This window comes from Papio anubis, chromosome 2 (assembly GCF_008728515.1).
Source record: "Papio anubis isolate 15944 chromosome 2, Panubis1.0, whole genome shotgun sequence".
Classification (NCBI taxonomy): Eukaryota; Metazoa; Chordata; class Mammalia; order Primates; family Cercopithecidae; genus Papio; species Papio anubis.
In genome coordinates, this window is record NC_044977.1 from 150,365,526 (window position 1) to 150,386,073 (window position 20,548).

General features: G+C 37.0%; 1 protein-coding gene across 12 annotated transcripts in view; it reads right to left on the reverse strand.

The window, feature by feature from the left end:
- Positions 1–20,548, reverse strand: part of RASA2 (RAS p21 protein activator 2) — a 123,391-nt gene that overhangs the window by 49,193 nt on the left and 53,650 nt on the right. For all 12 annotated transcript variants that reach the window (XR_002520525.2, XR_001900068.3, XM_021934803.2 and 9 more), the window contains exons 6-9: positions 13,431–13,514; positions 11,474–11,546; positions 7,897–7,973; positions 6,861–6,962 (exon numbers count right to left, since the gene is read on the reverse strand). Coding sequence is in view for 10 of the 12 variants with exons in the window: in XM_021934803.2 (XP_021790495.1) it covers positions 6,861–6,962; positions 7,897–7,973; positions 11,474–11,546; positions 13,431–13,514 (336 nt within the window). In the remaining 2 variants the exon portion in view is untranslated. The remainder of the gene's footprint in view (positions 1–6,860; positions 6,963–7,896; positions 7,974–11,473; positions 11,547–13,430; positions 13,515–20,548) is intronic.

Below are 20,548 nucleotides of genomic sequence, written 5' to 3' on the forward strand. Positions count from 1 at the left end.
TAATTTTAAAAAGTCATCACTATTCACTTAGTGTTCAAATTTCCCCAAACTCATCATAAATGTTTTTCTACAGTTTGTTCAAATCCAAATAAGGTCCACAGATTACAATTGGTAATAGCATTCTTAAGTCTCTTTTATAGATTCCTCACTGTTGGTCCTACAAGAGTTTGCCACCTTTGGAATTGTGTTAACTCTTATCTCTACCTCCATAATGTCATTTACCATACTCCTTCATCCTCTCTGTATTTCCTCTACATTGGTAGTTAGATCTAGAGGCTTGGTTAGATTCAGATTTGATGTTCTGGCAAGAACGCTTCATTGACAATGCTGTGTAGTTCTACCAGAGGCACAAATGTCTGGTTGTTTCTCCTTTTACAATATCAGCAGCCACTGATGATCACGGCTTAGAGCCATTAATCATCAAAATGATAATTTTATAATTGTATCACTCCTCCTTCACTTAGCTGGAATGCTGAGATGCTTTTTATAAAAGAAACAGTAGCTTTAATACTTAATTTAATAGTAGGTTTAATACTCCTCTAATATACTAATTCATTTAAAAATAGAAGGAAGAAGGCTTTAATAGAATATTTATTAGCTTCGAGAAAGATAAAGACAGAAAAGACAACTAGCGAATTAACCAAGGCAAATTTAAAGGATGAAGGGATGGTTAATACAAGAAGAAATTATATCACTACCCCACAAAAGAGGAATATCAACCTTCAGAACATCTATTGTCTGATTTAAGAAATAGTGATGTAAAGATATGGTCAATGAAATAATTAGAAACAAGCCTGTTAGGAAACGTGACTCAGAATTACCTCTAAGGGAACTGTATTAGTCTGTTCTCATGCTGCTAATAAAGACATACCCAAGACTGGGTAATTTATTAAGGAAAGAGGTTTAATTGACTCATACTTCCACATGGCTGGGGAGACCTCGCAATCATGACAGAAGACAAAGAAGAGTAAAGGGACGTCTTACATGCGGCAGGCAAAAGAGCTTGTGCAGGGGAACTCCCATTTATAAAACCATCAGATCTCGTGAGACTTATTCACTACCACAAGAACAGTATGGGGGTTTGAAACCACCTGATGATTCAATTATCTTCACCAGGCCCTGCCCTTGACGTGGGGATGGTGACAATTCAAGGTGAGATGTGGGTGGGGGCACAGCCAAACCGTATCAGGAAGTTTAGCTGGTTGATGACCAAGCATCCTGACAATTGATACTTCGGTCAATTTTTCACAATCCAGGGCATGTTCTGCAACCTTGCAAATTCAGACACCACGTTTTATCAGCACATCCACAGGGAACCTGAAGGTCAAGTGTGGTGGCTCACGCCTGTGATCCCAGCACCTTGGGAGGCCAAGGCGGGTGGATCACCTGAGGTCAGGAGTTCAAGACCAGCCTGGCCAACATGGCGAAACCCCATCTCCACAAAAATACAAAAATTAGCCAGGCATGGTGGCACATGCCTGTAGTCCCAGCTACTCGGGAGGCTGAAGCAGGAGAATCGCTTGAACCCAGGAGGCAGAGGTTGCACGGAGCCAAGACTGTGCCACTGCACTCCAGCCTGGGCAAGAGAGAGAGAGACTCCATCTCACAAAAATAAAAAATAAAAAAAATAAGATGCACCTGAATTGCAATGACTGAGTGCAGAGCCTGATATACTTAAAAGCAGGCCAATTACTACATTTATGAAAAAGAAATATAGTCAAGTGGCATAAGTACCTGGATTGTTAAGTGACCAATGCATTTTATTATAGAAATGCTCACTTACAAAAGTAGGGAGAAGAGTGACAATAGTAATAATGAATGCCGTTTCTTACCACCACCCCCATGTGCTCATCACCTGGTTACAACAATTATCACCATTTACCATAGTGTTTTCATCTATATCTTTCACTGAATTTTTTTATCTGTTAGTAGCTATTTGGAAAGACAAATTATCAAAAGGCGTTGTGGTGAGTACAGAGGCATGACAAGGAGTTTTATGCAGCCTTAAGAATCTCTCAGCTAAGACAATAGTGTTGCCAAGGAAACAGTAATTCTTCTGGACCAGAATCCCCTTCCCCATCAACTGTGCTTGAATAGGCAGTACCATGCCTACCTCTTTGGAATTCTTTTTTATTACTCTAGATGAATCTTTTCCTCCTATGGAACCAGTGTTTTCCATGCACAGTAGAGTAACATTACTTGTATTACTGCTTACTCAGTTACAACTACTTCTGCCTCTGGGACCATCCCTATCCATCTTAAAACAGTACCTCTACACTCTACAGTCAAAACAAATTGTTTTGGTTTGTAGTACAGAAATTTTGCTCAGAGCGCAACTTTATTTCCTTTAGCTCCAAATAACTGGGGAAGGGGTATATCCCTCTTTACTCCCTTATAACTAAAAATCACCAGGCCTACAGTCTTAACATAGCATTGTTCTATGTAGAGGAATTAGGGTAGTGCTATGCCAATTACTCAGTTTTATGCATATATCGTTTTTGGATGCTTAAGAACTCCAGAAGGGTTCACTCCTGCCATACTTTCTAAACTTGTTTCCTTGGATTTTCTTTGCAGGATAAGAAATCCCCACAGACAAAATATCTCATCTATGTCTACTTGAAAAAAAAAAGACTTCACAACATGTTGTTTTACCCATCCTTTGAAAAGATCATTTTTAAAATGAGTAGGGAACTCTCTGATTCTCTTTTAAATAATATTTTATAAGCAAGGGGCACTCAAATTTTTTCTAATGGCTTAAAAGAGAGAATGTTTTTGAGTTTTAAATATATTCAGAAATATGCCAAAGTTCAAACTTCAGCACACTGGTTGAAAGCACAAACTTTGGGGTCAGTTTGGTTCAAATCCCAGTTGTGTGACCTTAGACAAGTTGCTCAATTTCTCTGTGCTTTTTCCTCATTTGTCAAATAAGGACTATTAATAGTATCTTAACACATTAAAACCCTACAATAGCCCGAAAAAAGTTATTATAAGTAAAGCACTTAGAATAGTTCCTGGCACACAGTAATCACTATGTAAATGTTACATATATAACATTTATATATATGATGTATAATTATTACCACTTAAATATGTGAATAACTATCAATAGTTATTTGTATAACCACATAAATGTGATTATTTTAAAATATGATTACAAAGGCTCAATTTAATAAACTACCTGAAGGATCCTTGTGAATTAAATAATTCTGTATGAATTAGAGATAAAGAAAACAGGCTCAAGATTTGTTAAATAGTTCAGGAATATCTGGCATTTCTAAGTGAAAACAAAACAAAAAACTCATATATATATATGTTTGTCAGTTTTTGAACAAAATATTGCAGTTTGAAAGAAAAAGAAACAGGACACAAAGAGAAATTTTTAACTGAAAGTAGCATTCAATTGCTCTACACATGTACTTTTCATTCACAGGCATAAAAGCAATCCTTATGCCCTCAAGATAAGCAGTTTTGACAGTCCCTTAACAGAAAAAAATCAGCATTTAAATAATTCTAACCATAAAGTCTGTGTAATTAAAATTGAGGTAGACAAACGCAAAGTACAATTATTTGTACATAATGCTATGTAAATGAGAGAATGAAGAGGCAGTTCTACTAATAACTGAATGTGGGCCAGGTGCAGTGGCTCACGCCTGTAATCCCAGCACTTTGGGAGGCGAGGTGGGGGGATCACGAGGTCAGGAGATCAAAACCAGCCTGGTCAACATGGTGAAACCCCGTTTCTACTAAAAATACAAAAATTAGCTGGGTGTGGTGGCGCATGCCTGTCATCCAAGCTACTCAAGAGGCTCAGGCAGGAGAATGGCTTAAACCCGGGAGGTGGAGATTGCAGTGAGCCAAGATTGCGCCACAGCACTCCAGCCTGGCAACAGAGTGAGACTCCGTCTAAAAAAAAAAAAAAAAGTTGAACATTATTTCTGTTTTTTTGGTCTGGTTTTTGAGACAGTCTTGCTCTGTCGCCCAGATTGGAGTGCAGTGGCGGGATCTCGGCTCACTGCAAGCTCCGCCTCCCGGGTTTACGCCATTCTCCTGCCTCAGCCTCCTTAGTAGCTGGGACTACAGGCGCCCGCCACCACGCCTGGCTAATTTTTTGTATTTTTAGTAGAGACGGGGTTTCACCGTGTTAGCCAGGATGGTCTCATCTCCTGACCTCATGATCCGCCCGCCTCGGTCTCCCAAAGTGCTGGGATTATAGGTGTGAGCCACCGCACCTGGCCTATTTCTGGGTTTTTTTTTTTTTTTTTTTCCAGCTGAAGACAGGAGACTTGTTATATTTTCTAAATTCAAATATTAAACAGATATGTTAAAAATGTGAGACCAAAGGCAGGGCGCAGTGGCTCAGGACTGCAATCCCAGCGCTTTGGGAGGCCAAGGTGGGCGGATCACAAGGTCAGGAGTTCAAGACCAGAGTGGCCAACATAGTTAAACCCCGTCTCTACTAAAAACACAAAAATTAGCTTGGCATGGTGGCGTGTGCCTGTAGTCCCAGCTACTTGGGAGGCTGAGGCAGGAGAACTGCTTGAACCCGGGAGGTGGAGGTTGCAGTGAGCTAAGATCATGCCACTGCACTCCAGTCTGGGCAACAGTGAGACTTTGTCTCAAAAAAAGTGAGACCCCCCCCCCCAAAAAAAAGTTTGAGGACAAAAGGTGTCAAAATTATCAAACTGGAAAGCTAAATGATATCAAATATTAATCTAGTCTAAAAGTATGTATAAAGTGCTTCTGTTGAAAAGAAAAACCCAGTAATTCATTTTATCTATTATTTGAATCTTACTTTCAAATTTAAAAATTACAGCTGAAAAGATGTTTATATCTATTTTGAGACTTTTCAAACAACAGAATTAAACTACTGATGATTACTCTCTTTTTTTTTTTTTGAGATGGAGTCTTGCTCTGTCGCCCAGGCTGGAGTGCAGTGGCCGGATCTCAGCTCACTGCAAGCTCCGCCTCCCGGGTTTACGCCATTCTCCTGCCTCAGCCTCCCGTAGCTGGGACTACAGGTGCCTGCCACCTCGCCCGGCTAGTTTTTTTTTTTTTTTTGTATTTTTTAGTAGAGACGGAGTTTCACCGTGTTAGCCAGGATGGTCTCGATCTCCTGACCTCGTGATCCGCCCGTCTCGGCCTCCCTACTCTCTTACCATCAACATTAGAAGGAATTTGCCTGAAATCCTGAGCGTAAATAAATCTTTTCTTGAGTTTTCATGCAGTTACCAACAACCCCACAAGGGGATGCTACAGCTCTACAATTGATGGAGGAGGGTAAGAGTTTTATTTCCAACTTACAAGAAATGGCATTCACATTTTTATATTTCCTTACAACTATGGAAGTATATATGAATTACCAGATGTTTCTATTTCATGCTATATAAATTTTAGCACTTACATTTCTGGCAGGTTACTTTAAAATATCATAGGCCAAAAACATCCATAAAAATAAAATTAGTTTGTTAATGTTCTTATATACTGCCAAGGAAGCTGCACCAAGTTTTGCCAAATTTGGAAGGCATCTCTAGAGACAGTCTTACTTAAAAAACAGATTATGTGGCACATTACAAGTTCATTTTGAGGGGCCCAGAGGCACAAGAGCTCGTTTTTCTCCTCTGTACTGAGTGGTCTGGCACGTAATTTTTAAAACTTGACAAACTGAGCTCAGAAATTTTCATTTTAAAATGTATGCTATTTGATGGAAAGTGGAAGACATGGTGTAGTGGGAGGATGACAGGTCCCAAATCTTCATCAATTTTTCATAGTGACTATGTTTGATTTTCTCCCCCTCTGTGGATGCATTTTACAAACTATAATACACAAAATGCCAACATAAAGACCAATAAATCTTAGATCTGCCTTAGAGAGAGAGGCAAAAAATAAAGTAAAAATTTTAAGAGTCTCCAAATCATTCTACAAGTGATAACTATTCTAGGACAAGACTCTAAAATGAAGATATCTGATGGCCAATCAGAAGAGGCTCTTTTGGGGACGAATGAAACTGATATCCATAAGAAACACCTAAACATTCCTCTTTGAGGCAGTGGAAACTGAGTTCCAAAAAGTGCTCCTTAAAAGACAAATAAGAAAAGCATGTTCATTTACATCCAGTTGAAACCCAAATCTAGCAAGAGAGATGCTGGGCAACATACTGAAAGGATACACAAGCTTTTAAGTGCTATAGACAGAAAAAAACAATAGTTTCACATTGCTTCTGCTAAGGAAACTAGCTCAATTTAATGTGTGAACATTAATTTTAACATCAGTTTAATGTTATTAGAGTCATTAAAAAGTAAAATAATATTGTAGTCATTATTGAACACCAAGAGCCCTAAAAAGTGCCAGCTCAACAACATAAGACCTTAGACATTCAAAAAGTAACATTAGGGCCATCTACGGTACATTTCAATGGGGTGTGGTGAAGGAAGAACAGTGGTTAGTTCCCATAAACAACTGAGTTCCCTAAATAAAATCCTTTGCTTTCAAATATCCACAGCTCCTATGACCACTAATAAAACTTCTGAAATGCAGATACTGATTTGTGACCTAGCATTTTCTTACATGAACAACTTTTATGTAATGTTTTAAATGTTTCCCATTTTTCTCCTTAAGTCTTCACTTCTGAACAGAAAAATATTCCTAGACGATTCAGTTCTTTTATCTCAGTACCACAGGTCAAGTCATAAAACGTACAATGTACTTCTACGACAATGAATTAATGAACATGTCAATATTAATGACATCTGGCTTATTATGCAGCAAATTTAAAATATGTTCAGAGTAAGCATTTATTTGCATATATATACTGTATTAAAGAGAATTAAACTATGGAGTTCACTAAAATGCTGGGCTCTTACCAGGCTTGATGAGAGGAATCAGTTCTTAATACGTTCACAGGAACCTTAATCTCACCTAGGAAAACATCTTGGACCAGGTTTCCATTGTTCCACAAGTCGATCCTGAAAATTGAAAACTGGCTTTATGTTTTGCAAACAATGTTTAAGAGAGTGCACATCACAAAACAGCTTCAAATTACTTTGATCTGTATTATAGCATTAATTTTACATGCTTAAAAGATGTTAGCACCACCATATACATACCTCACTATCCAGACTAGAGAAGCAAAATACTACACAGCAGCTTTTATTTAAAAAGCACAGAAAGTAATTTTAAATGGTCTAAAAGAAGGCACTTAAACTGTCTTAGTTTGAAAGTCAAGGCTTTATTTTAACCTATAGCAATAAGGACTACAGAAAGAAACTACAAAAAGAAACCAACGCAATACTACAGTTTCCTCTAGATCACCACCAATTAATATATATAGAAAAATTAGAAAAATACATTACCTGATCACTCCAAACACATGATTAATATACCATCTAGATGAACACACTGTTAACATCACACCTACACATGCATTTAAAAGATTTTTCCTTCCCAAAGGGCATAGATATTTAAGACCTAGGAAACAGCACAAACTTCAAACACATGCACCTGCTGAATTATCTTCTTACCTCACTGAAATTTCTGTTAGACAGCAGATATGTTAAGAAGAATAAAAAAATTATTTCTAAATTGTCTGAGATACAACTTCCTTTCCATTCATTACACTATAATCCAGAAATGTAAGGAACAATTTGGGAAAAATTAAAAATAAAACAGATGAAAATTAGATCATCTTTGTTTATAAAATAAATACACCTTGAGTATTTCTGCAAATAAATCAGACTCTGGAGGATAATCTGGATTTAAATTAGATGCATACTCCTCTAAGTTTCATCAACCAACCTGCTATAGAGAATTCTATTAAAGTTGGTTTACCTTTTTTGGTTGAATTTAGGATTTTCTTTTGGTACACAAAAAAGCAATTCTGTAAAACCCCAAGGCACATACCTGATCTCTAGCTTTTCAATGTCCTCCTCTTCCACCTGGAACTGGGACTTTCTGGTGTAACTACTGGATCTGGTTACCTGTAAACAAAATATTTTAGTAAAAATTTTTTTTTAAAAGTACATTTTTCCTATAACTTAAAAATGATCATCTCCAAAATATTCAATTGTGGATAAAAGCAGAGGAAAATGTCCAAGTAATATTTCACTTAATAGCTGAATACAAAAGCAACTATGGAAGTAGAAGAAAATAAGGTGGTGTAAAAAAAAATCAAAATAATCTTTGTCTCTATGCCATTCCTATCAACTCAATATATGGCAATGGCCAGGTGCAGTGGCTCATGCCTGTAATCCCAGCACTTTGGGAGGCCAAGGTGGGAGGACTGCTTGAAGCCAGGAGTTCAAGATCAGCCTGGGCAACAAAGTGAGACTGTCTCTATTTTAACAAAAATAAAATAAAATAAATATATCAATGAACATTAGATTCTCTGGCTCATACGTAGTCAGTTGGTGACTCAGAAGTGTTTAAAAGACTTTCGCACATTTCTCAAGACACCAATCCTACCCTGCGCTTCCTTTTCACATTTTTGCTGAAAATATCAAGGCCATTGGCAGGAACTTCTTCAATGACCGTTCACCTGAACTTGTCCACTCCCACACAGGGTTCTCTCCTTGAGTTTTTCTCATGCTCTTCTCAACAAGAGAATGGGATGATTTTCTTTTCTAACACTAGCCACCCACACAAGGTATGCAATAAGCATTCAGTAAGCATTATTTGATCTATTTTAATTACAGCTTTCTATACAGTTTGTTCATCTCACTCAAGTCTAAGAAAAATTCTCCCCTTAAATTATGGTCTTCCTATCTCTTTCCTTTCTCAGACAAATATCTGAAAACTGTAATCCACCCTTACAGCTTGTACTTCCTCACCACCCACTCACTATAGTAACTCCTTATAATCTTGGCTTCCTCACAGATCACTCTCCTAAAATCTCTCTCTTCATCACCAAATCTGATGATAAATTCTTAGTTCTTACCTCCCTTGATCTCCTATTTAATTTAGTGATCATACAACTGTATCTCCTTTCCCAGAAACACTCTATAGAGTTTACCTGAGCACTACTTTGGCAACCTTATGCAGCTGTCTTTTGTTTCTTTTTCAGAATCTATAGATATACTATTCTTCAAAATGTTATGTTTTATCTTGCACTAAAAACAACTTGGAGCTGCACAGTGCTGTACAGTTTACAAAGTGCTTTCACATCCATTATCTCCTTTGTTCATCAGAATGCTGCTCAGAGGCGGGCAGGGCTAGATTTATTATCCTCACTTAAAAATGAGGAAGCTGAAGCACAGAAATTAAATGACATGCTCAAAGTTGAATACTTAAGTGGCAGAAATTAGTTTATTCACTTTTCTCCTTTATTGTATATCTCTATTCTCTTGGCTTTCTTGACTGTTTATATAAACAAACCTTGATTGTTGGTCAATAACTATCACTCATCTTAAGTTTCAGTCATGAACTCCCTACTGGAGGATTTAAAGTGTCAGCCCTCAAGCTAATTATGCTCCAAACTAAACCACTTTTATTTTTCTTCTTCCTTACTTTTCTATTTTTCCAGATTTGGAACCTTGGGGGCAGCATTCAACTACTTCCTTTCTCTTTTTTTCTATAACCAATTTGTTATCTTGCCCTTTGCATTCTCTCTTTTATCTGCCTCTTCCTCTCTATTTCCATAGTGCTCTCTTGAAAGACACCCCCACCCCCACCTCCTCCCCCTCCCCTTTTTTCTTACACCTAAAGTACAACAGTCTCCCCATCTTTCTTCTTTCTCCCTAAGCCACCTGGACCTCAGATCATAGTTAATTCTTTCCCAAACACTGTTTTACTCGTAACTTATAGGCTCAAAATCATTTACTTAAGCACCACAGCTAGGCACTCAAGGCCTTTCATCAGCTGGTCCTACTCTACCTTTCTAATCTTAGTTCCCATTATTTTCTTACACAAGCCCAGTAAACTCAGTACACACTGTACTTTGGACATAACTTTCTGCTTTTCTGTCTCTGTGCCTCTGCTCAAAATGTTCATCATATCTAATACTCTCTTTCCTCAATCTTAGAAAATCCAATCTTTCTTCAAGCCTTTAATGGAGCATCTGACCTCCCGATGGAGTTCATCTGACCTCTCCAATATCTACTGCATTTTACTGTTGTATATATGTATATGTGTGTCTGCTTTGTGTTCCTTGCTTTAGATAAAGGACAGAGATGGAAATGTATCTATCTTTATAACCAACAAAAGGCCCTCTGAATGAATGTTGCAAGGCCTAACAAGTACTCCTGCTACAGCAGGCAGGTCAGGTCTTCTACTTTACAAGGTCATCTGCTGACTGTAAGGATCCATGAAGCAGAGTAGATTACATCCAGCTAAGGTTTAAGGTATGTGGGCTAACGGGGAGTGTAAGTGCCTTTAGTCAGCAGCCCTTAGACATTGCTGTCTTCTTTGTTTTCTCCAGGTTAGATGCAACCGCCATTAATAAATGTAGAACAACTGCACCAAGTCCTTAGCCAGGAAATGGAAAAGTCTCACATTGGTACTTTTTCTTTTGTTTTTTCTCCCTTGCTTCCCCCTCCACAATTCTTCCTGCTTCACTTTCGGCATTTTCTTTGGCCTGTGTTCCTTTATTAAAGCACAGTAATCAGGCATGACTAGAGGTACCCTTACGCTCTCCAGTTTGAAATACCAAGAAAAATACACATACAGAAGGAAAGGCACAAAATGTGCCTTTTTTCAAACCTTCCCTACATGTTGATACGAACTGCAACATGCTTTATTAGACAACAATCTTTTAGACAGTTGGATTTTTTTTTCTGTAGTTTGCAAATAATATGAAAAAGGATTTCTTTAACAAATGCTCCAAAGAAAAGCACTCCAAAGCACTGTATTTGGGACAACTTCAAGGCAGCTGAAGCTGTCTATGAAGATAAGCAGGCATCCGTAGAATGAATTAGGCTAAAAAAAAAAGCGTAATAATAAGGCTCTAATCATACAGTATTTTATGGTCTCAAAGGATTCTCACATGCTTTGGGTCTTACAAAAACTCTATGAGTCAGGTAGTGCTGCTATTTTCCCTTCCAACTATTCTTTCACAGGATAAGAAACTTGAGTCACATTCAGTGACTCTTTCAAAGCCAACTGGACTGGAACTCAGATTTACTGAGTGGTAATTATACTTACTTCACCAGTGACTGTCAAAGGGCACCCTGCAGAAGAGTCCTGTGGCCAACTATGTGTTATGTAGGGAGCTGGATAGGGTAAGAGAGGGTGCAAAGGAGGGCATGACAGTGAGGATGACTGGGGAGTGGGTATGGCCCTGGCCCTTCCTGCTCCCAAATTAGAGCTCTGCCTTTATTCATTTTATATATTGGGCTTCCATTGCATCACACCATGGTTCTACTGCCTTCTGCTTATCTGCATTAATTGATAAAATGATTACTATGACTGTGGTTTGAAAAAAGAAATTAACTAGCATTAAATATTACATATTTAATGTTAACATTTACGTAAAACAAAAAATTACCTCAAAATAAAAGATTTCATTAAACTGCGGATTGCTTGTTTTCTTCTTTACTTTTGTCTTCTTTTGGTCATTCCTGTTCCAATGTGGTAGAGTTTTACCTTGTAGAACTTAACAGTACACAATTATAAAACATGCTATTTCCAACCAGGGAGCCTGACCTCCGTTTAAAAGTTAAGGTGACTCAGGGAAGATTCAGTTTTAAATATTGCTTGGAAAAAATTAAGTGTCCTTATAAACTCAAATCAAAGAATATATAAGCTTTAGGCACCCTCTACGTGCCAAGACTGTATTATTCTCTCTACGGACACACTAGACTGCCAACCTTTAGCAACTCAGAATAAATAGAAGGAAGACAATAAGATTTAGAGTACCTTCATCTATGTTGAAAAATACCCAAGGAACTTGAAAAACATTCTTAACTCAGCTTACTTCTTGGGCTTCAGATATAATAGAGACTTCTTTAAAAAAATTTTAATTTTAATTTAATTATAGATTCAGAGGAGGTTACAAAAAATGTATAGGGAAATCTTGTATCTTTACCCAGTCTCCCCCAGTGTTAACATCTTACACAACCACAGTACAATAGCAAAACCCACAGTGACTTTTTATTTTTTATTTTTTTGAGACGGAGTTTTGCTCTTGTTGCCCAGGCTGGAGTGCAATGGTGCAATCTCGGCTCACCACAACCTGCGCCTCAGGGTTCAAGCGATTCTCCTGCCTCAGCCTCCCGAGTAGCTGGGATTACAGGCATGCGCCACCACACCCAGCTAATTTTGTATTTTTAGTAGAGATGGGGTATCTCCTTGATGGTCAGGCTGGTCTCGAACTCCCGACCTCAGGTAATCCGCCTGCCTCGGCCTCCCAAAGTGCTGGGATTACAGGCGTGAGCCACCCGCGCCTGGCCAGACATTTTAAAACACAAATTCATATGCCAAACTGTCTCTAACTGTATGTTACCAAATAAAGAATTTGTCAGGTACAGATTATTTTAAAAAACAAAAACAGCTCCACTAGATTGAACATTTTTATCATGCAAAAATAAATCTCTCTAATAGCATTTAATGTCATAAGACTGAGTATCTGCTAATAGCATACTATTATTGTTTGAGCACCTAATAAATACCGACCGGCATGGTACTAGGTACTTTACATACATACATAAATACATTTTTCAAAGTGACTTAGTAGTGATTTTCTACAAAGTAAGAATAACTAGAGACTCTGGGGATGGGGAAAAGGAGTGTGTATGTATGCATGCATGCATGTGTGTGTAGACGGAATACTGTGCTTCTTGTTTCCTGATTCTAAACCTTCAAGTTGTAGACATATTTCAGATGTGCCAGTTCCTTAAAGAAACCATAATGAAGTCATATAACACACTGTATTACAAAATGCTATAGGTTTTTTCACAAATTATTATAAATCATTTAAATTAATGATATGGTACACTTTGCCATGCTCTAGTACTTCAGCAGTTTTTCTACAGTTGGAATTCTCTCTGTAGAGGACAGATCTTATGAGTAGAAAAGGCGATTTTTCAGTCCTGAGTTGCCTTCCAGATAAAAATATATAAATTGTCTTGTTATTCTGAACTGGCATTCATTAAAACAGGATTTTACAGGCATAAAATTTAGGATATTTGAAAGTAGGAATGCTGATGCATGAACAGTCAAGTTTATGTTTTAAAGCATTACACTGTAATAGTATAAAACTGAGGTTGTTCCCTAAAGCCTAACAGCATGGCAGATTTAAAATGGGGTACCAATTTCTGTCTGTAAAAAGAGGGTTTTGTTATTAACAAGTGTATAATAGAACTCACTAAAGATTATTCTTTCAAAGCATTTATTACTTTGTGTTATAAATAGCTATTTATCATTTGCTCATATAATCTTACTTTTTAAATTTTTAAATCAAACATTAAAACTTAAAAACCTAATAATAATTCAATAAACATTACCTAGAAGGGCCCACTAGAGAAACTGTTGCATAAGGGTCACAGCTTTGGCCATTTATGAGAGGCAACCCATGGCATGCCTTGATGCTAAGGTAGAATAAAAGAGATTTAACATATTAGATGCCAGTTAAACAAGATAAAACATTACCTTTAAACACAAACTAATACATTCAAAGGGTTAAGAATTGTTTTCCATGTGTCTGCAGTTGTATGGCTATATACTACCTACTCCATACACATATGTATGCATTTTTAAATTTATGCTATCCACAATCATTAATGAAACTATCAAATACAGGCTGAGCATTCCAAACTAAAAAATCCAAAGTCCTCCAAAATTCAAAACTTTCTGAGCACCAACAAGATGCTCAAAGGAAATGCTCACTGGGGCATTTCAAATTTGGGCTTTCTGGATTTGGGATGCTTAATGGGCAAGTATATATAATGCAAATACTCCAAAAAAAACAAAAAACAAAAAAACCAACAAGAATAAGAAATTCCAAACACTTCTAGTCTCAAGCATTGTAGATAAGGGATGTGTAACAGTCAACACATTTCCTCCTGCTAAATACCCAACAAGGTACATTTTGTGGTTTGATAATACATCAAAACTGCTGTGGCCTCTAAAAAGGAAAAGAAAGCGGTACAAACCCTAAATGAGAAGCTACAAACCAAGCCAGCTCTATGGCATCATATCCTCTGCTAAAGCATGAATGACAAACAAGGAAACAACTGTGGCTTCCACTTAAAAATCTGATTCATAAATATGGGGCAAGCCTCACACAATTCTGTAGCCTTTTATTCCAATTCTCAGTAAACAGCTCCTGCACCATTCTGTAGAAAATGTTTTAGACCATAAAAACCAAGGTCGTCTGATCTACTCCATGGTTCATAGTTGTTGGTATTTACAGAGAACACAGAATCTAACTTTAGTGATTTGTTCCTCCAATTTTCTCATTAAATATTACTGACTTTATGAGTTTAGTTTAATGTCTAAGGTTCTGCATTTTCTAATGCCTAAGAGAAACTCATGAGTGTTTTGAAAAGTATTCTTTGTTGAAAGATGCAAGCTGTTGAGTAACATCCTTATTTCTCTCCACAACCCACAGGTCACAGACGTGAGTGAAGTGCTATTGGTATACCGCCGAGTAAAGACAAAAATGATAATATGACTCATTTCTATTAAGCTGGGCATCAAAAAATAAAGAAATTTTGAAACTAGCCAAAGAAAACACAAGCCAGGATAATAATTCTGGTTTTTAATGTGGGGTTCAGGAATACTCAGATTTTTCCATTGTACATACTGCTTAAAACTTATACTTTTCTCAGGCTAAACCTCATAATGATATCTGATACAGCATTTGCAGTTTACTATACACTTTCACAAAATGCACCTAATTCTCACAACTGCCTTTGAGAAGAGTATTATGCCATTTAAAAGAAGTAAGGCTCAAGGAGGTTATGTGAGAAAGTTACAATGTAAGGCTCAAAGAGGTAGCATAACTTGTAAGAAGCTAGCCAAGACTCAACTTCTACTTTTTAATTTTGTTACTGAAGTCCAGTGCCCTTCTACATTCCCACTGTGCCCCCAAATACAATATTACTCTCCTTGTAATACCACATTTATCTCACATAAACATCAATGATGAGAAACCTTAATGACAGAAATCCAACTTTCTATTTTATGAGGTATAAAAAACCAGAGGAAAGGCCAGTCGCGGTGGCTCACAACTGTAATCCCAGCACTTTGGGAGGCCAAGGCGGGTGGATCACCTGAGGTCGGGAGTTTGAGACCAGCCTGACCAACATGGAGAAACCCCGTCTCTACTGAAAAAAAACAAAATTAGCCAGGCATGGTGGCTCATGCCTGTAATCCCAACTACTCAGGAGGCTGAGGCAGGATAATCGCTTGAACCCAGGAGGCGGAGGTTGTGGTGAGCTGAGATTGCGCCATTGCACTCCAGCCTGGGCAAGGAGAGTGAAACTCCGTATAAAACAAACAAACAAACAAACAAACAACAAAAAAAAAACCCAGAGGAAAATGCAGTACTGACTTATAAGTACACAAAAACTTATGAAAGGATAAGAATACCCACAAACCAGAACAAGGATGCCCATAAACCAGAAGTGTCACCCTACAGAAATCATCAGTACTCTTAATTTTAAAATATAAAACAGTTAAAAATTGAGTTTTCTGCAAAACTGAAGTAATATTATTAAATATAGGTTATTTTATTCATTACACATATTTGGAAATATTATTTTTCTAATGACCTAAGATAGCAATGTTCTTCCAATCTGTAAGTCAAGCAATTTCATATCATAAATTATGGACGGGCAGAAAACAAATGTTAAAAATAACCCCAATATAAGGAATTTTATATTTTATTTATATGTGACATATAAAGCATTTACATTAATACAGTATCTAAAAATTACAAAGGTAAATAAATATTATAAACAGTTTATAAAAAGACTGATCTGATTCTTTTCTTTGGACTTTTTTTTTAAACTAAAAGAAAATGTTAACTTTTACATCCAGGTAAGATGGAGTATCAGGAACTAGATTCACTCTCCACCCAAAATGAACTGGACAAAATCAGCAGTGAAGGACAGGTGAGCCCTCCAACTGCCCCAGCTTACAGCTAAACGGTTTCTCTGAGAAGAGGAGACAGAGCTGTCAGCAGGAGGAAGTCAAAGTGACTAGAGCCCCCAGGGCAGAGTACTAAAGGGAAGAAAGTTGCACAGAGAAAGAAAAATCTCCAGGGAGCTACAAGAATTCCCCCGAGTTTTCAGCTGAGTACTGACACATGTATATATATATGAGGAAATCATCTGAGGCTGGGGAAAGAACCATTTGAAAAGAATAGAGGGAACAGTTCCTAAAACCCACACATGGCTAGCAAGAGGTACCATCAGCCACAGTAGAAAACCTGGTAATTCATGGGTACTGCCTTAATAGCAGGAAAACATAAGCCCTCCAGTAAAGGCTGTGCTTGTCTGTTTAACAAAAGTTAAAAGCAAACCATAAAAGGATCAAACTGTTTCTAAGTAACTTAACCAAGTGCTAAACAAAGCTCAAGTACATTCATAGAAATATAAAAATATCCAGCAACTTCACAATGTCTGGCATGCAACAGAAAATAACCAGGAATGCAAGGAACCAAGAAATTATCATCCATAATGAAAAGAAATAACAATAGAAACAGAAACAGAAATGACAAAAAAGATAGAACTAGCAGACAAAGACATTTAAGTTATAATTATATTCCATATGTTCCACACAGACACAAAAGACAATAAAAATGGAAAAATCTAGAGATGAAAAACATACTGAGTGGAATTAAACATTTGCTAAAACCTTGGGGGAGTGGTTGGATAGACATGAGAATCAATACTTCAGTTTCAAATGTGTTAAGTTTGCAATGTGATACATCAAAGTAGACATATTAATCTGAAACTCAGAAAACAGACCTGGGTTGAATGCACCAGGTATAGGCAATTTAAAAAAGCTTATTTTGAAATAATTTCAGATATTCAAAAAAGCTGTTAAAATAATAGAGTTTCTGGATACTCATCAATCAATGTTAACGTTTTATATAACCATAGCAGAATTACTGAAATCTGTTGCCCTTACTCAAATTTCACCAATGTACTTTTTTGATCTAGGACACAATATAGGATCCCATACTGCATTTAGTTGTCATGTCTTCTTATTCCTCTCCATTCTGAGACAGTTCATTAGTTTTCCTTCTTTGCCCCATGATCTTGCCAGTATTGGTTGGCCAGTTATTTTGTAGTGTATTCTTTAATCTGAGTTTGTCTGATGTTTACTCATGATTAGGTTGAGGTTATGTATCTTGTTGTCCTCAGTGCATCCTATTGGGAGGTACTGGATGTCTCACTATTGGTGATGTTAACTTTGATCACTCAATTAAGGTGGCATCTATCAGATATCTTATGGGAAGGATTCTTTGAGACTATGCAAAAATACTGTTTGTCATCATACTTACGCTCACTGAGCATCCACAGATGATCTGTTGAATTGTCCCCTCACCCACTTATTACTGTGATGTTTGCCAATGTTGATTTTCATTTTCATCAATCCTCCTACATTCATTAATTAGAATTCTACCATAGGAAAAAGCAGTCCTTTCTCCCTACCAAGTATTTTTAAACTGTTTATTTGTATCAGTATTGTCATATGACTATTTTATTTTATTTTATAAGTTTGAATCCACTATTATTATTTATTATTTATTCTGAAGCTCAAATTGTTCCAGATTTGGTAATTTGAAGTCTCTTTACATTGGCTTCAATTTTTTTTTTTACATACCCCCATTATTTTTTAGCACTTTCTTACTTTTTGAGCCCCAAAGATGCTCCAGACTCATCTCATATTTTCCCTGCCCAAGTCCTGAAATAAGCTACTGCTAAAAAGGAGTCCAGGTTCTTTTACTGAAGCTGCTGTCGTCATTAGCCACGTGTGGTTATTTACATTTAATTAAAATTAAACAAAATTAACACTTCAGCTCTTTGGTCACATTAGCTGTATTTCAAGTTTTCAATATCCACACATGGCTAGTGGCTACTGTTTTGGACAGTGAAGACACAAAGCATTTTCTACATCACAGAAAAATCTACTGGAAATTGCTGATTGCAGAATTGCAAACACACACACACACACACACACACACACGGGCACACACACACACTCACTCATACACACTCTTAGCACTATTTTTCTCTAGAGAAGTCTGCCTTCAAAGGAGAGCAGAGAAATGGGAATGATAAAAAGGACTGGGGTATGGGTGGGCAGAGATGAGGGCTGGGGAGGCATGACTTTTAGGATAGAGATACTAGAACATGTTTATTTGTGGAGGGAACCATCTAGAGGAGAAGGTAAAGCTGACAAAACAAGAAAAAGAAGGCATAACTGAAGGAGCAAAACTCTTAAGTGGAGGAAATAAATGGAATCCAGAGCTCAGATGGAAGAATTCAATGTCAAGAAAAGGAGTACCTCCTCTGCTATAAGGACAAAATTATGGATGCAAATTAGATTTGTAGATTTGGATTCAGGAAGATGTAAGCAATTTCCAGGCTGTGGTGATAGACAATCTTATAGCTGTATTAGAGAAGCACAGTTAAGTTCCAGGGCAGACATAAGTGCCCATGTGAGGCCTGTGATGATAAATTTAAAGTGAAATCAGTCTATGTGATTTTCTCCAGCAATATTCACGTGCAGATTGAACACAGAGGAAGAGGTCACTTTCAATCATAGTAGAGTTTTTCCAGATAAATAAGAATAATGAGAACAATAGGGGAATTGACGGAATCTGCAAGAAAATGACTACAGTGATAGATCACGAAAAAAGATGTAGAAAGAAGTGAAAACAGAAACACAGTGAAGATCAACGGATGGGGGGGGGTCAAAAAATGTTGCAGTGGGGACTTTCTAGGTCTGCAGGATAATAGTAACTACTAGGGTATGAATCTTTCCATACATTACTCCCCCAAAACCGAAGTCCAGCAAGAAGCACAAAGAAAGCCATATGTGAAACCATGCCTTTAGCATTACTAAAAAACAGAGAATGTCACGAACTTCAGAATATCTATAAGGATGAGAAATCAACAACGAATTCCATAAAGCTATCACTGGAACTCTGCTGCTACAAGACAGTGAGTATGGAGAGCAAAGGCTTAAGAAACTCTGAAAAAAAGAATAAGTGGAAAAACACAGAAGAAATGGATAAATTCCTAGACACATACAACCTAACAAGATTGAACCATGAAAAAATCCAAAACCTGAAGAGACCAATAACAAGTAATGAAATTGAAGCCACAATAAAAAGTCTTCCAGCAAAGAAAAGCCTGGGACCCAATGGCTTCACTGCTGAATTATACTAAATATTTCAAGAAGAACTAACACCAATCCTACTCAGTCCAAAAAATAGAGAGGGGAATACTTCCAAATTCATCCTATGAGGCCAGTATTACCCTGATACCAAACCAGAGAAAGACACATCAAAAAAAGAAAACTACAGGCCAATATCCCTGATGAACCTTGATGCAAAAATCTTCAACAAAATATCAGCAAACCCAATTCAACAACACATTAAAAAGATCATTCATCATGACCAAGTGGGATTTGTCTCAGGGATGCGAGGATGGTTCAATATATGCAAATTAATCAATGTGACACATCATATCAACAGAATGAAGGACAAGAACCATATGATCATTTTAACTGATGCTAAAGAAGTATTTGACAAAATTCAACAGTCCTTCATAATAATAAAACCCTCAAAAAATAGATAGAGAAAGATCAGACCTCAACACAATAAAAGTCATATAGTACATATCCATAGCTAGTGTCATACTGAATGGGGAACAACTGAAAGCCTTTTCTCTAAGATCTGGAACGTGACAAGGATGCCCACTTTCACCATTGTTATTCAAGTCCTAGCTAGAGCTATCAGACAAGAGATAGAAATAAAGACATCCAAACTGGAAAGAAAGAAGTAAAATTATCCTTGTCTGCAGATGATATGATCTTATTTGGAAAAAACCTAAAGACTCCGCCAAAAAACTATTAGAACTGATAAACAAATTTAGTAAAGTTGCAGGATAGAAAATTAACACAACAAAAATCAGTAAGGTTTCTATATGCCAACAGTGAACAATTTGAAAAATAAATCAAGAAAATAATACTGCTTACACAATAGCTACAAATAAAACAAAAGAGCTAGGAATTAACCAGAGAAGTGAAAGATATCTATAATGAAAACTGTAGAACACTGGTGCAGGAAATTGAAGAGGACCCAAAGATGGAAAGATATTCCAAGTTCATGGACTGAAAGAATCAATGTTGTTAAAATGTCTACACTACCTAAAACAATCTACAGATTCAATGCAATCCCTATCGAAATATCAATGTCATTCTTCACAGAAATAGAAAAAAAAAAAAAATCCCAAAAAGACCCAGAATAACCAAAGCTATCCTGAGCAAAAGGAACAAAACTGGAGGAATCACATTATCTGATTTCAAATTACACTACAGAGCTATAGTAACCAAAACAGCATGTACTGGCATAAAAACAGACACATATACCAACAGATCA